The sequence below is a fragment of the Ascidiella aspersa genome, chromosome 1 (genome assembly GCF_963924565.1).
Source record: "Ascidiella aspersa chromosome 1, kaAscAspe10.2, whole genome shotgun sequence".
NCBI lineage: Eukaryota > Metazoa > Chordata > Ascidiacea > Phlebobranchia > Ascidiidae > Ascidiella > Ascidiella aspersa.
Genome location: NC_139447.1, coordinates 36,758,001 through 36,773,891, shown reverse-complemented (window position 1 = coordinate 36,773,891; position 15,891 = coordinate 36,758,001). Strand labels below are relative to the sequence as shown.

Genomic DNA, 15,891 nt, shown 5'->3' with positions numbered 1-15,891 from the left:
TTTGGTTAAATATTCTATAGAACGCGTCCTCTGAGACCAGTGGTTCCCAACCTGGGGGTCGCCGTGTAGTGTATGATAAGAAAAAACTTTTGGAAATAAGCAATATGTGCTTAAAGTTTAGCAGTATAGAGCAAAAGCAACCGCCAGTCTAACATTTGTCTTTGTGTGGCTTTTACTGCAGTGAACCTGTCGCGTTTATGACGTCGCCATTACACTTTATAATTGATGAATCAAGCGTAGCTTCAGTCAGACACTGTCTAATAGAAATAATTGGGCGCTCAAACCGTAACTTTAGCTTATTGTGCGTCCTTAAGTCCGGCATTTCAACCAAATTTTAAAACAATCTGGACACAATCCGTCTAGATTTCTTCCCTATTTGAATTTTGCCAATTTTGAAATGTGTTTTTCATTGACTCTGGTTGATCTATTATATTATACACTATAATTGGGGGGTCGCGCAAGGTTTCGAAAACTGAAAAGGGGTCGTGAGAACAAACAAATTAGAAACCTCTGACTTAATATATTACAGTTATATTCTATAGTTTTTGTATTCCCGGGTTACTGCAGTGCGAGCAATTCTAAAGAAGAACACCTTGTTCTTGGAACTTGTCTTATCAACTGACCTTTCACGAAATTCGAATTCGCACTTGACGTTTCGCAAGAGCGACAAGCCATATTTCCCCGAAAATACCCAACACATTGCCATTTCGGCACAGCGGAGTGCTAAAGGCAGCTTTTCGTCGTGTTGTGTGCCTTCGGCCATTTCGCGTTTGCACTTACAAGGCGCGAATCGTCGTTTTGTTTGCCGTGCGAGTCGAAGCGACAAAGCCGAGTCAATACTTGAGGACTTTGTCGGTTCCGCTCTGTCGCACACGGCACGCGAACAGCTCAAGTGTCAAATCGTACCTTGCTGCGCCAACTCACGTTTTATTTTTTTCTGTAGTGTGTACTGTAGGGCCCTATTTAGTTACGTTAATGGGTGGAACACAGACTGTTAGTCTGGAGCCGGACTCGGTACTCAGGAGTCGCAAACAACTTGATTTTTCGCTCATAATTAGGACAACATTATTATTAGTGGATAACCGAGGCAATGGTACACAACGCATGGCTTGAGAATGTATTCGGGCTCCCGATATGTTGAGTTTCAACATCTACTGCGGCCGACTTGGCCTTCTCGATGCGAAGCTTTTTATCAAATACGCGAATTCGCCACAAACGCGTTCACGAATTGGCTGTATTTGGCCTGCTGTCATCATAAATCGTTTTTCAGTGCAAACTGAACAAAAAACACATACTCCAGCCAACTATATGCCCTGATTTTGGCGCCCTTTTCTTAAATTAAACACGCGCTATGGGAAAGGCTTCTGTATTTTGAGTGCCGCCGAATTTGTTATTGTGACTGACGGGAATATGTACGAATTTTAGCTTTTCCGAAGAATCACCCAGAATTGCCGTTTTGTATTCTGCAACTCCGTTGGGGAAGTGAATAAAAATGAACAAAGGACTTTTGTATTGCACACGTACAATGTATTGTAAACCTTTTTAGTGCAAATTGCGGCAGCCCAATTAGGGCATAAAGTTTCCACAAGCCCTGATTTTTGGCTTAAATTTTGCGACAAACCTGTATATTAATGACATAAGTGTTTGTTGAGCGAGGTGGCAGATGGTTATGGGGATTTTTTTAAATGCTAACGAATTTTGACGTTTTACAAATAGCGACCTTTAAGTATCCCATATATTCAATCCATTTTAGGCCCGAAATATTACTCACCAAATTGTGCCTGTTTCACTACAGTACACAGTGCACACATACAGTACAAAGCCTAATCCGTTTTTTGAAATGTTTTTTGGCTTACAAAACTTCCAAGTATGTTGTGCTCGGCGTTGCAGATGACAAAGCTTCGACCTTTCGTCTCAAATCGCTCTCTCGCCGCGCTGCCAATTCATGATTTCTTTTACGTCACAATCGAAATGTAACAAGAAATCTGGCCGATGTATCGTTTTCCCAGTTGTCACAACGATTGGGCGCGTCGCCCGCACGAAAGCGCACCAACCGTTGTGCGACCTTTCCAAGCCAGCAGATGGGTTTGGTAATTCGATCAAGGGCGGGATATATCAAAGACCCCCCGTCTCCTGCGTTCTGCAGCCTTTGCATAATCTTTGTGACGTCACACAAACGGGTGTTTGTCTCCCCTGTGACAGAACAATTTGCATTATGTATAATGGAGATTTCGCCTTCCTTATGTCCCAAAGCCTTAAATGCCTTTTGTAAAAATAAGTGCTTTTGCCTGGCAATGTAAGTGCTATTTTGCGATTTTGCGATTTTTACAATCGAGACGACGTATTAAGCAATACATTTTCCATCTGGCGCCCATTTTTGTACAGATTTCCGCACTGACAGTTAATAAACGCATTTTCTCTGTATTACGCATTGTTTTAACGATGAGGGTTTCTTTCCCTTTGTTCAGTCTAATTCAGTGCGACAGACTGTACAATGCAATATCGCTCTTCGTCAATCTGTTGTTCGAAGCCAAATTGTTGTTTTTGCTAAAGCATAGCCCGATTATATGTTCCTGATGTGCTTAAAAAGCTTTTTTTTCTGCCGTTTTGTTTACTGCAACAAAAAGCGACCTAAATATTTAGTCCCGTTAACCAGACGTATGGACGTTCTTTGGCCTTATACAACGTGTTTTGTTGGTCGTTTTACAGTGGCGTTTACATTAGGACTCGCCAATTGTATTTGGTTCAGCAATCTCCCGTCTGCAGAATGGCGTCTGGTTTCAAATGTGATTTTAAACAAATTAAGTCGATAACAATTGGATTGCGTCGCTTTTGGCAGAACGGCTGTCGCTTTTAAAACGGGAGCCCATTTCAGTTTTAGGCAATCACCAAACATCGTATGGTTGAATTGGCGTACACAGCGATTGTTTATGGTTTCTTGTTAGAACTCCCGACATCCTATATTAAACCTCCAGTTTTATAGCCCGTTTTCACTATTTCGCATATTAATTTTACTCAGTAAGAATATCAAAGCCCATACAAAAGTAGCTAGCATTTTGAACGTTTAGAATATCTCTTTATTCATTTTTAACATAGTCTGAATATGTTTTTACCTACTCCTGTTTGGGCTTTGGTATTATTACTACTATTTACTATAGACTTCAAACATTATGAAATTTTGCTTAATATCTGCTTTGGTTAAAGATGTCTAAAGAGAAAACATTTATGGAGACATTTGGTGTGCATTTTAAGGCATTCGAAGTGGCCATATTAACACTTGTTGTCCTGATTACCTTTGTTGAAAAAACACATTTGCCCAACTTTTCCAATATATCCAAATACATGTCATAATAATAAATTTTTCAATGAAAGATACGTACACCCCCCTGAATCGGTCGTTGATCAACAATAACGGCTTACATATTATGGTACACCATAAGTCTCCAGCAGACTAACCGAACCAGTCAATCAAACGATATTCATGCTAGCAATATGATTTTTAAATTTAAAACGAATGCATCATTATGATATTCCGCAACGAATACTTATAAGTAGGGCGAATATTTTTTGACCAAAAAAATAGGAAATTTTGACCTGAAAAATTAAAATTTTGACAAATTTTGACCTGTTAGAAATACATTGATTTAAATAACTTGGGCGTCGTTAATCACGCGTTTTTTATACTGTATATTGCTCTAATAAAGATATAATAGGGTTAAAATGACTTTGAACTTATATCAATTTTTTTTTGATAAAATGAAAGATAAATTTCAAAATAACCGAACGACCAATTTCTAAAAGCTGACTTTATTTTTTTTTTAATTTTGTAAGCGATTTATGTGCATTTTTATTCGATTTTGACTTACAAAAATATTGACAAATTTTGACCTAACGTGTAAATTTTGACAAAATTTTCAGTTTTTTTGACAAGTCAAAAAATATTCGCCCTATACTTATAAGGAATTCACAACGTTTGGCAAGTTAAATCGTTGCTGAAAACACAAGTCCTATTTGGGAAAAAAACGCGGTTTGCTGCTTCTGTGCATTTTTCGGTTGGACCTTGGCCTGTGATAAATCATTTCCTCCTTTCGGCGTTGCAATAAAGCCTAACTCTAGAGCCTCTTTCTGCAGAAAAACGTGTCGGAAAATCAATCTTTGCTGTTTGTGGCTTGCATTGTTGTTGGGAGCAGCCGTGCGCGCTGATTTTTTAACATGCCGTTGGTGTTTGGAGGATTTTTACGCGCAAACTCGTGTGTATGCTACTTCACTGTAGGTCGCCCTTTCTGCTTTTTGGCAACACGCGTGCTGATTTTTTTAATGTTTTTAAATTTATGTCCAAACGGAAGTTGTCAAAAATGTTTCGCGGTTTTGCAATCCTATTTTTGTGGTAATATATATATCAGTGCCACTTTTCAGTTTTGTTACCCAAGACTCAAAGAATAGACCTAAAGTTTTTAAAATTACCCGCTTTTAAATGTGACAAATGTGGTCAACACAAAATTTATGTGGTTTGCATATAAATTTCATAGGTACAAATTTAAACAATTACATAGTTAAGAAGCAACTACATATTGCTATTGAGCGGTCAAAAGTCGCTTATCAATTTATTGTCATTTTTTTTCCAAAAAAAAATATTTTCCTTTTTTTCTAAAACAACTAATATTGCCGTTTTAAATCGGCAACTAACAGTTAAAGAACCACTGTGAACGTATAGAAATACTGCAGCCATTCTTGCCAAGTCGTCAAATATTGGGGGTGTTTAGATGTGAATTGAATCGTGTCGGCGTTTACCATCTTTTGTCAAAGCATTCTCCCTGGTATGAAGTGCGTGACTCGACGAAAATAGGCCTAAACCGCGATGACATTGCATCAAATCCTCATGTCATAGTCTTGGAGATGCGGCGGAAGTTACGGTTAATTGCAGGACGTGCACTTAAAAACTTTCGCCGTCAGAAAAATTTGAATTAAAACTTTAGCCGAAACGTTGGACAAACAAACATATACCAGAAGAACTTAATTTTGGGTTTTTGGGCACACTATGCACGTAATGTAGCTTAATAATAAATTTCAAAGCCAAAAAGGTCGAGTAGATCCACAGCATCTTGATTAAGACGTTTCGATACGAACTTGTGTCATCTTCAGTTAGTGTGACTGAAAAGCAAATCAAAGCTTCACTTATAAAAGGTAGGACGCAATTGTTATCATCTGAGTTTTTTTTTACAGTTGGAGCCTTTAGGTGAAATTAATTTTAGTATAAAAATGTGAAAACATCCGACTACCTTTCCCGCTCTGTTTGTATTGGTTATCTTTCTAAAATAAATGGTGTCACTTTTGTTTTAAACGTTGGTAATTATTCCCCAAACTTGGTAACGTAACATTTTTTGGAATAATTTTAACAATGATATGAGATGCAGTATTCGACCGCTGAAAAAAGGTTATATATAAAGGTTTAGATTTTTAATCGTTATTTAAATGTAAATCATTAGGTAATTTTAACGTTGTTTATTTATTTATTAATGACATATCATACTGTCATAGCTTAATAATTCAAAAAAATGTTTATTCGTATGATATTCAAAATCTTCTTAGCTAACACCGTTTGAACGGTTAAGAACCACCCAACTAAGCATAAAAACCACCATAAATGATTACTAACAAAATTTCCCTAAAGTCTCACACGATATTCGCAGTTTAAAGAAATCGTGCAATTCGTGGCACATGGCGTCATTATGACGTAGCAGTCGATCGCGGGGCGCTTCCGGGTCTAAACAAGGGAGTCCCATTGTGACGTCACAGCGTTCGGTGCGGGGTAAAACCGAGCTTGGGCCCCGTCACCTAACGTGGTGGTTTCTAAGAAGCAAAATAGAAAACATCTGAAATCTTGACGTGCGGATGCTGCAAGTTTGGAACAGACCTATTTAGCAAGTTATTTAATCATTTAAGGAATATATGAACTTTTGTCACAAGGCATAGAAATATTAATAAAAAAACAGCTCCTCTGGTAATTGTAATTCTTTACCAACGTTTCGGCAACCTTTCGTAAGTCTTTCTTCGGGGTGAATGATTTAATGAATATGCTGTTGCTGCCTGGCATTGTTTTCACTTGTAAAAAGAGTTAATTATTTAAATCGGGTATCACCAAGATTACCAGCAACTCGTGCTAAAAATAATTTACGCATTGTTTGCGGCTACACACACAATATAGGCTACATTGATACTACGGAAAAGTATAGTAGTTTATGTAATATGGTATTACACAAAAAGTTTAAAACTCAAATAGAAAAACCTGAGCGTATTAATTGTTTTGGAGCATAATGGTTGGAGGTATAGTAAGGCGTAGTACGAATATCAAAGCCCTTTATTCATTTTTTACATATGTTGAAAATGATAGTTATTTCTGTATGGGCTTTGATATTCATATTACGTATTTACTGTTTATTTTGATTAGTTATTCTTGATTAAATGAAAATGAATAGTTTCGTAATATCACTTCAATTTGACATAATCCCACAATAGGACACAACCTTTCATTGGCATTACCGCAAAATGTAAAACAAAAGACATTGTGTGCTATGTGCTCAGTGGTTAGTGACACTTGGCAACTGGGTAGAGGGGTGTTAACAACCTTTCGCGGTTTTGCTGTTCTTATCAATTCGCAGTAAACCATTTTTTTTCGCGATAGTCCTGTTTCACTTTGGTGTAATGACTCTTAAAAATGAGCATTCGTAAACTTTGCTATTTAGTTCATAAAGCCGCATTTGACTTAAATTGGTTTTGCTTAATATTTTACGGTCTTTTAACTTATCCTCAGCGTAATAGAGAATAGATCGACCGATATATCGGTTTACCGATAATTATCGGCTGATATTTTGATTCTACGGATACATCGGTATCGGTAAAGTTAGCCGATATTTCACTGCGAAAATATGATGTTTTTTTTTTGTTTTTCTTTTCAATTTTAAGCCTATTTCTTGTCAATAATAAAAATAGTGTGTCGGTTTTGGGTATCGGTTGGCAAAAATCCAAAATATCGTGTGACATCGTTCGATCTCTATAGCAGAGGCTATTCTTCGTCTTTCTTGTTGAGATTGACTTGATTGCTGTTTCTGCACGACTAGCAGCTGTCGCAATAGGCTGCCTTAAACAAACTGGTTCACCATTAGAAGCTCGTAAAAGCCACTTGTGAAGCAATGCAAAGGCACCGTTAACCAGGTCGGATTTATTGTCGTGTCGTCGCCTCTCCACCGTACCACCGACATATGTAAGCTACACATGCCAAACGTCGGCAATCAGTCAGCGCGTTTGTCAAACAAAACGAGGCGAGCATACTACTTGGCTGTCGCTTATGAGACTGTCCCAATCATTTTGCCGTTTTTCGTAACTTTTCGGGCCAGTTTCATAGAATTTGCTTAATCCACTCTAATCTTACACAAAAAGTTGTAAGAGTTAAGCAAAAATTAGATTCTCAAATATCTCTCAGGTACCCTTAGGCATTAAAAATGGCAACCCGGTTTAGAACCATTAGCTAAGTGGCCAGAAAATGAGGCAAAAAATAAAGAGCCAGCCCCGTTTTAGGCGGCCCCAGAACACGTCCAGCTTTATTGTGACCTCTTTTCCGGGACTTGGCGAAAGACAAATGGCCTTCACGGAAAAGTGACGGTCACTACGTCAGCGCCTGTCGGTCGCGCTTGAGTGCGCGCGTGATTGACAGATTGTACTGGACGTAGTGGCGATGCTGCGATCATTATTTGCTCGAACATCCCGCCGCTTTCAATGACGTCACCCAGATTAAAGGTCACGAAGTATTTCTTGGAACGTGAGCGTTTTTGTCGTAGTGTACGATTTGCGTTTTCACTCGTACAAGCTAAACTAGTGTTTCTTTTGGCAAATCATCGCGACACCCTTGCTCGTATTTTTGCTAAGTGGTTAACTGTAACGTTATAATAAACGAGATTGCAACAGAACATTAACCGTGCAACAAGATTAAAATAAAAACTGTTTAAATTTTGGCACTTTTATCGTACACAAAAAATTCTATTAAGAAGCTTACCAATAGAGTAAAATTGGAATCCTAACGAATTTTAAATATCTCTCGGCACCCTTGAGCGTTAAAAATGGCACCCCGGTTGAGAAGCACTGAGCTAAACTAACGTAAATAGCGTTTAAATTGGTGTTTTTTAGCATCATTTGCACAAAATAGAATTGACCAGTAGGTTTAAAAAAAAACTCGACCATTTTTTTTTCGTTCATGTTAAAAAAATGTCGACCTACGTTTTGCATTTTGGTTTCAAGGTGCTTTGAGGAACTAAAACGGTCGAAAACTATATATAACTTAATAAGAATATCAAAGCCCATGCAGAAGTATATAGCCTATAACTTACTTCCGTAACTTAATAACTCTGTTGATTTTACATATACTTAGACGAAATTGTGGCGGTCTATTAAAATATAAAAGTGTCGCCAAAAACCTTAAAACCTATGTGTGTGAATTGCGATAACGCGGAATTGTAGTTTTTATAACGTTTTTACAGCCAAGGGTCGGAAAACGACAAGAACGCACTTTCAAACAGGGAAGCTTTCTTTGTTGTAAATCGCCATGTTGGCCGGCCTTATAAGATATAAACAAATCCACGAGTTTGCATCTAAACCTTGTTGGTGTTTTTACCAGTACACAAATTTGTGCGAACGTCGTGTGCATGCAACAGCGCCTCGCACAACATCAGCCCTGCATATAACATGCTTCCTGTTGTTTCGTCCAAGCCTAACCGACCAGTCCTGGTTTACGCGGCCACAGTTTAGAGTAGACTGCTGTTTTTTTAACACACGATTTCTCATGTAATGGGTAATAGCGGTGCTTAAACTGACATTGGGTTGAAACTACTGATGTGCAGCCTACTATGTTTGAATGATAAAAATAGGCCTACGCCTTCTGCTTAAATGTTTTCAGATAAAATATATTAGTTTTCGATTTTTTGGCCGAAAACCACAACTTGTGTCTACTTTTTGCATGACGTCAATTTATCAGTCACACCCAAAAATTTTCTGCCGCCCAGCTGATGCACAGAAATCCAAACGTATCCATCTAGGGTCCTCGTTTAAAACAAAATAGAACCTATTTCCTAATTATCAATGGCCGTATTTATATTATCTTCATGTAAGCATGAATGCAAAATAATAATACGTCATTATTTTACTGGACAAATGTAACTGTGGTGTTAAGTAAACGAAAGTAGTTCTTTGATTTACACCAGGGGTTGTTAAACTTTGTTTTAACGCGAAACCCCTTGAACAATTTTGATTCGCGCGAGCCAGAGTCGGCATGACGTTTTTAGACCTGTCGTCATAAATTGACGTCATAAAACAGGTAGACTATAGAAACCTGCTGTTTGTGGTCGAAAAATTGCATATCGGTCAAATCCGATATTTTCGAACATCCCTGAAACCAACTAACTAACTGGAAGAGATATCGGCCGATATCGGCTCAATGCCAATAGCAACACGCTAAAAATAATACAACAAAAGGCCAAAACAAGGAAAATATCTCAAATAGATATTTATCTGTTTCTATTAAAAAAAAAAAAAACTTTTATAACAAGTCTTTAGTCACTAATTTTATTTACTTATCATAAATTTACTTATAACATCACAAAGCATGACAATAAATGTATAGTTTGTATATGATTTGCCAAATGTATAATTTCCAAGGCTAATAGACCCTAGAAAAGCCAAATTCGAGGTATTTGGCCTTAAAAAGGCCAATCTGGCCACCCTGATCTGTTCCCATAATTCGATTGTTTTGTTTTTCGCGCATGGCCGCGCGTTCGAGCGTGCAACTGCGTTTGTGACGTCACATTCACCGCGCCCTGTGATTATATTGTTGCGCGACAATCGGAACATCGCGCTGTCTTGTGGGAACCACTTTCCCCGCCTCGGCCGTTCTGGAACGCTGCTCTACAATTAACTATTTTTGGCCTTCTAGCTGCTCCTGAAACTTGTTTGTTTTCCGTAGCCACAGCACACAAAATTTGACTTGTTGGTACTCTACAAATGCCTTTAAAACAGTGTATTTTTGAAGTTTCGATTAAAAAAAACTTTTTTCTTGTATTATTGCAGCCACAGTGTTATTCACAAAATTTAGTTAAAGCTGCTCTACAAATGCCCATCAAAACAATCTATTTTTAAAGTTGATTAAAACAACTTTTTTATGTATTTTTGCAGCCACAGTGTTAATCAAAAAGTTTTAGTTGAAGCTGCTCTACAAATACCCATCAAAACAGTGTATTTTTGAAGGTTCGATTTAAAAAAACTTATTGTGGTTTTTCGCAGCCACAGTGTTGATCACAGACTTTTAAGCTGCCTTGATATCGGGGTTCATTTTTCAAAACCAACATTTTTAAACCCCTAAGCAATCCTATCATGGATACCACCCACCAATGCCAATTTGTAATCACTACCAAGCCAAACTAAAAACGATAATTTGTAATACAAGATGAACTGCTTGTTTTGGACACAACATTCTTCTGATTCGTACTCATAATTCACTTTATATAACTGGCACCAAATTAGCAAGTTTAACCACATACAGGTTTATTGTATTCGTTACTTCTCCATTTTCTCCCTTAATTCAGCTCATTGCGTTAAAATAACAATGCAATTCAACTTCCTGGCGGGACTAAGCCTCCTGATTGCCATGCCTAAAGTGGAACTCAGTGTTTCGCAACCTTTTTTGGCTTGCAGCAGAAATTATAAATAGCTCGCGGCACCCTTGCTCGTATTTGTGCTGAGTGGTTAACTGTAACGTTACAATAAACGAGATTGAAACAGCACGTTAACTGTGCAACAAGGTTGATAAAATTGTTTTAGTCATTGGCACTTTTATCGTACACAAAAAATTGTATCAAGAAGCTTACCAATAGAGCAAAAATGAAAATCCTAAAGAGTTTAAAATATCTCTCGGCAACCCGGTTTTAAATATCTCTCGGCAACCCGGATAAGAACCACTAGTATAACTTATGATTCCAATAAATTATTTAATTAATTGGAGAAAAACGTTAACTGCTAGACTTTACAATTTTTTGTTTATTTTATGTCCAAGTTAATTCTGTTATATTTTATTTGCCAACACAGAAATACAAACCAATTTATAATTACAATTGTTGCCTTGTTTGAAGTAATGTTCACAACTATTTCAGATAATGGTGTTGATGTACGACGAAGAAGAAATAGAAATCCGACTTAAATTAGTGGATGGACTTAAGTCAGCTCTTCGTACACAGCCATTGAGGTATTATAATCTTTTTAAAATAAAACTAGGTTTTGGAAGTCGATAAATAATTTTCAGGCAATGCGTTTTTTGGGTTAAGATCTAAAAAACCGATATCTTTGCGTGTATCCTTATTTGTATTTGAAAAGTGTAGGTGGCACTATTCAAAAAACTGTAGGTAGCACTACAAAAGAAACTTTTGTAAACTACAGTATATGCTTAAAAGTGTCTTTACTTTGCACGAATCTGTAATGTAGCTTGAAAATGAATGTCAAAGAATAGGTCGAGTATATCGACATCATCTTAAAACAGACATTTCGATAAACACTTGTATGACACATTTGTATTGATACACACTTGTGACATTAACTGATGATACAAGTGTGTATCGAAACGTCATTTTTAAGATGATGTCAATATACTCGACCTATTTGACATTCATTTTCAAGCTGCAATTTATGTGTATGCAAATTTCGGCAGATATTATTTGTGTAATTGTTCAACACAAACCCACCAGCAATTGATATTCAATACACATGTGCCATACAATTGTTTACCGAAACGTCTTTTTTAAGATGATATCAATTTACTCCACCTTTTTGGCTTGACATGCTCAATTAATTCCTGTATGAAAATTTCGTCAGAGTCGCCTTTTGTGTGATTGTCACTCTGTTCAACACATATCCACTAACAATTGATACAATATAACATGTAATCCTATTTAACCCTTAGAGTCGGTTACACGTCTCTGTGACAAATAGGTATAGTTACACCTGTTTGTGCCTAAAAGATATGGGTACAGTTGTCTTGGCCAGATTATAACCGAATGGATGCAGTTTTTTTATAAAATATTCAAAGAATTTTGCAAGAAAAATTTATGTTTTTTTAGGGACCTTAAGCAGAACGGAATTTTGTATTGATACACACTTGTAACATTAACTGATGATGATATAAAAGTGTGGGTCGAAACGTCTGTTATTGGCTTGACATGCACAATTCATTTCTGAATGCAAATTTCTCCAGAGATGCCCTTTGTGTCTTTGTTACTCTGTGCAACACAAATCCACCAGCAACTGATACAACATGTGACCTTATTTAACCCTTGGTGTCGGAAATCTGTGCTCATGTTTTGCCACAAACACAAGAACTCGATAGCTTCCCCTTACAATGGTTCATTGTTATGTAACACACGCAGGTTCGTGGTGAGATTCACAGAGCTCGACGGTTTGTCGTGCATCCTCAATTTCCTCAAGAACATGGTTCCGGAGGTGAGAGACAGCCGAATCCACACGTCAATCATCGGATGCGTAAAGGCCCTGATGAACAACACGGTAAATCAAAAACTTACTGTCTTTTTATGCTACTACTGTTTGTATGACTTTAGGAAACCAACTGTGAAATTTTGTAGTGATTGCAATTTGCCATCGTTTTGTAGCTGACTATCTGTTTGTGGTTTATCACAGTCACTGGTTACATGAGTTTCTTTTAGAAAACCACCTGTAAAATTTTGCAATGATCGCAATTTTCCAACGTTTTTTTTTTCACTGATATAAAACAGTTTTGTACTTGAACAAGGTTTAGGACAGTTTTCAAATAGCTTGAATGGTCTCAAATATTTTCCTAACTTATTTGGACACGACTGTTGTGGTATTATTCATTGGAAAACGTTTTTTTATTTTTTTTTTTGTATTTTAAAACAATTTTCTTTCTATTGGTTACATTTTTTATTTTGTTTAAATACCACTTGATATGAGACAAGTTACCAATTAGTAATAGCTTATGATTTTTTTTTAATGTCAATCACTTGCTATGATAATGAGGTGGGATTTTACCTTTTTCAGATATTAGTTAACCTGGCCTGACATTATTTTGCAAATGACTTGACCAAACTTCAGTCATTTTAAAAAGACTTTTTTACAACAATGGTCAACAGAAAATTGAAATGTTATCATCTTATAAATAGTATTTAATACAACCCTTTAAAAAAAAACTTTTTTCTGCTTTTGTTTACAGCAAGGAAGGGCGAATGTGCTGGCCCACCCGGACGCCATCAACGTGATAGCACAGAGTTTGGCCTGTGAGAGTCTCCGCACCAAAACCGCCGTTCTTGAGATTCTCGGGGCCGTCTGTCTTGTTCCAGGCGGCCATAAGAAGGTTCTAGAAGCCATGCTCCACTACCAGAAGTTTGCACACGAAAGAACAAGGTTTCAGGTAATTTTGAAGTGCAAAAGTATCTTTATGAAAACCTTATTTTGATAATGATGAATTGCAAAGCCAAAAGGTCGAGTAGATCGACAGCATCTTGATTAAGACGTTTCGATACGAGCTTGTATCATCTTCAATTAACTGATTTTTTTATTTACTTTCGCGTTACATTTACTGAAGATGATGCAAGTTCGTATGGAAATGTCTTAATCAAGATGCTGTCGATCTACTCGACCTTTTTGGCGTTGCAATTCATTATCAAGCTACATTACAAACGCATGCATAGTTTTACCCAAAACATTGTTTTTTAGATTTTTTTGTGTTTCGTTTTAATTGTCAAATATGCTTTCCAATGTTGAAAATATAGTTTATTGTTGTTTGCAATAATTTTCCCCGAGGAAATGATGGATTGGTGCTGATTGAAAAATATTGATGAACATAATATTAATGCCTAAGGTTTATTGCTAAACCGTCACTCCGCATATCAATTGTGCGCGCTACTCACCTTTGAAAATTCCTTATTTATCGATAACTGCATCTATGAATATTTTATAAATGTTTTAACTTCTTCACAAATTGTTTTAAATTTTTGATGAAAACCCTTTAAATAATTAATGCACATCCCTGTTTCCAAGGCAACAGCGCATATGGACCCCGAGTGTAAAACACATTGAAATGCTTTCCATGGAGAAAATTGAAATAAAACTTGTTTGTGCATTATTAAAATTCACGCCTTTTTATGGAACATATGCGTCTTATAAATGTTAGCAGGATTACTTTTTTTGGTGTGCTTGAATATAAACTGCCCTTACACTGACTCGAAAAGAGCAATACTGCCAGTTATGGTGGATATTGTGTCAATAACGTCGAAATTTAGTAAACTGCCTTCGGTCAAGATAATACGCGCGATAGTTTAAAAAAATTTACCTTAAAAAATAAGATTTTAGTGCATTGTCCTACAAAGATACAAAAAACGATATGAAATAAAATACTGTTTGTGTCAGCTTAAATAATTTTTTGTATTTTTTTAAAAAGAATAACACTTTAATTCATTTTCATGTGAAGAATGCCAGGCAAACATACAAAAATCTAGATATTGTTCCGAAAAAAGAACAACACATAAGCATGTTTCAGCCCATGATAATAACCAATTTATTTTCCAGAACATAGTCAACGAACTTGCGTGCAGCCACCATTCGCCCGAAGATGACAGTTTTGAAGTTGACCTGAAAACTGCCGCCATGTCCTTCTTAAATGCTCTCATTAATTGTGGAGCGGGTCAGGTAAAACTTAATTCAACTAATATATTTCTATGTAAGCCACGTTTGATCATTCATATGTAAACCAACTTCCTTTGGTGTTAAAGCAAATTTTTTTTTTCGAATAATAAAATCTGCCTGAATCCGAATGGTGAAAACACACGATTCTGGTTGCACATCAATTATGAAGATTAAACTAACGACAGAACTTAGTAAACCGAAAATCAGTTTGTTTGGATGTTACAATAAGATAAATATATTTCGCTAGGAAAAGCATCATCAGTTTCTTAAATCGAATGAAATCTTAATTTGGTTTTTGTTTATTGTTATATTTTGTTGAAAGAATAACTTGTTCCTATGTTTTCAGTAATTTTCATCTCTATCAAATTGGAACCTGCCCTAAATATAACTCCTTTTAAACCATTAAAACAATTTCTTTGATCGCCGCTTTGTAATATTACTGTCTTATTATAAGAGAGCCCCCTAAATATGTATAGGGTAATCAGGTGGCACTATATAAAGACAAATTGTATTGAATTCTCGACAAGCTTTCGCACAACCGTGCTTCATCAGGTCAAAGTAGAAATGAAAACCATTTACAAAGATCAAAATATTTGTAATAAGAATATCAAATCCCATACAACATGATGATGTTAAAAATGAATAAAGACTTATTCGAAACCTTCAAAATGCAACCTTCCTCTGTATGGGCTTTGATATTCTTATTACGTCTTACTACAACCTCCAACTATTATGCTCCAAAATATGTATGGTTTCTTATAAAACGCATTGAAATAAAACCGTCATTGCCTTTTGTTCAATAGCAAATTGAATATGATTTTTAAGTGCAGCAAAAATCTTATTTTACACATTGCACATATGCTACTAGCCTTGGGCAATTTAAAGTGCGGCAGTCAAGTTTATACTTGAGACCTTAATGCTTTTGATCTAATTTGGTGAGATTTACTTAATGCCTTATCTGATTACGTTGCTCACTGCCTTATTTGAACCTCCACCGCCGACAGCTAATCCCATTATCTCGTCTGACAGACATGAGCAATTCTACAGTTTTAGATTGTTGTTGTTTGTTGTAATTCTGAAGTTAATTCAGACTTAGATCATAATGGCTGGAGATGGTGGTAAGACGTAATACGAATATCAAAG

General features: G+C 36.5%; 1 protein-coding gene across 1 annotated transcript in view; it reads left to right on the top strand.

Moving 5' to 3' along the window:
• The window catches only part of LOC146170329 (disheveled-associated activator of morphogenesis 2-like), a 50,566-nt gene that overhangs the window by 15,770 nt on the left and 18,905 nt on the right, over positions 1–15,891 (top strand). The window contains exons 4-7 of the mRNA XM_083390874.1: positions 11,193–11,284; positions 12,459–12,594; positions 13,277–13,474; positions 14,632–14,751. Coding sequence (XP_083247000.1) covers positions 11,193–11,284; positions 12,459–12,594; positions 13,277–13,474; positions 14,632–14,751 — 546 coding nt within the window. The remainder of the gene's footprint in view (positions 1–11,192; positions 11,285–12,458; positions 12,595–13,276; positions 13,475–14,631; positions 14,752–15,891) is intronic.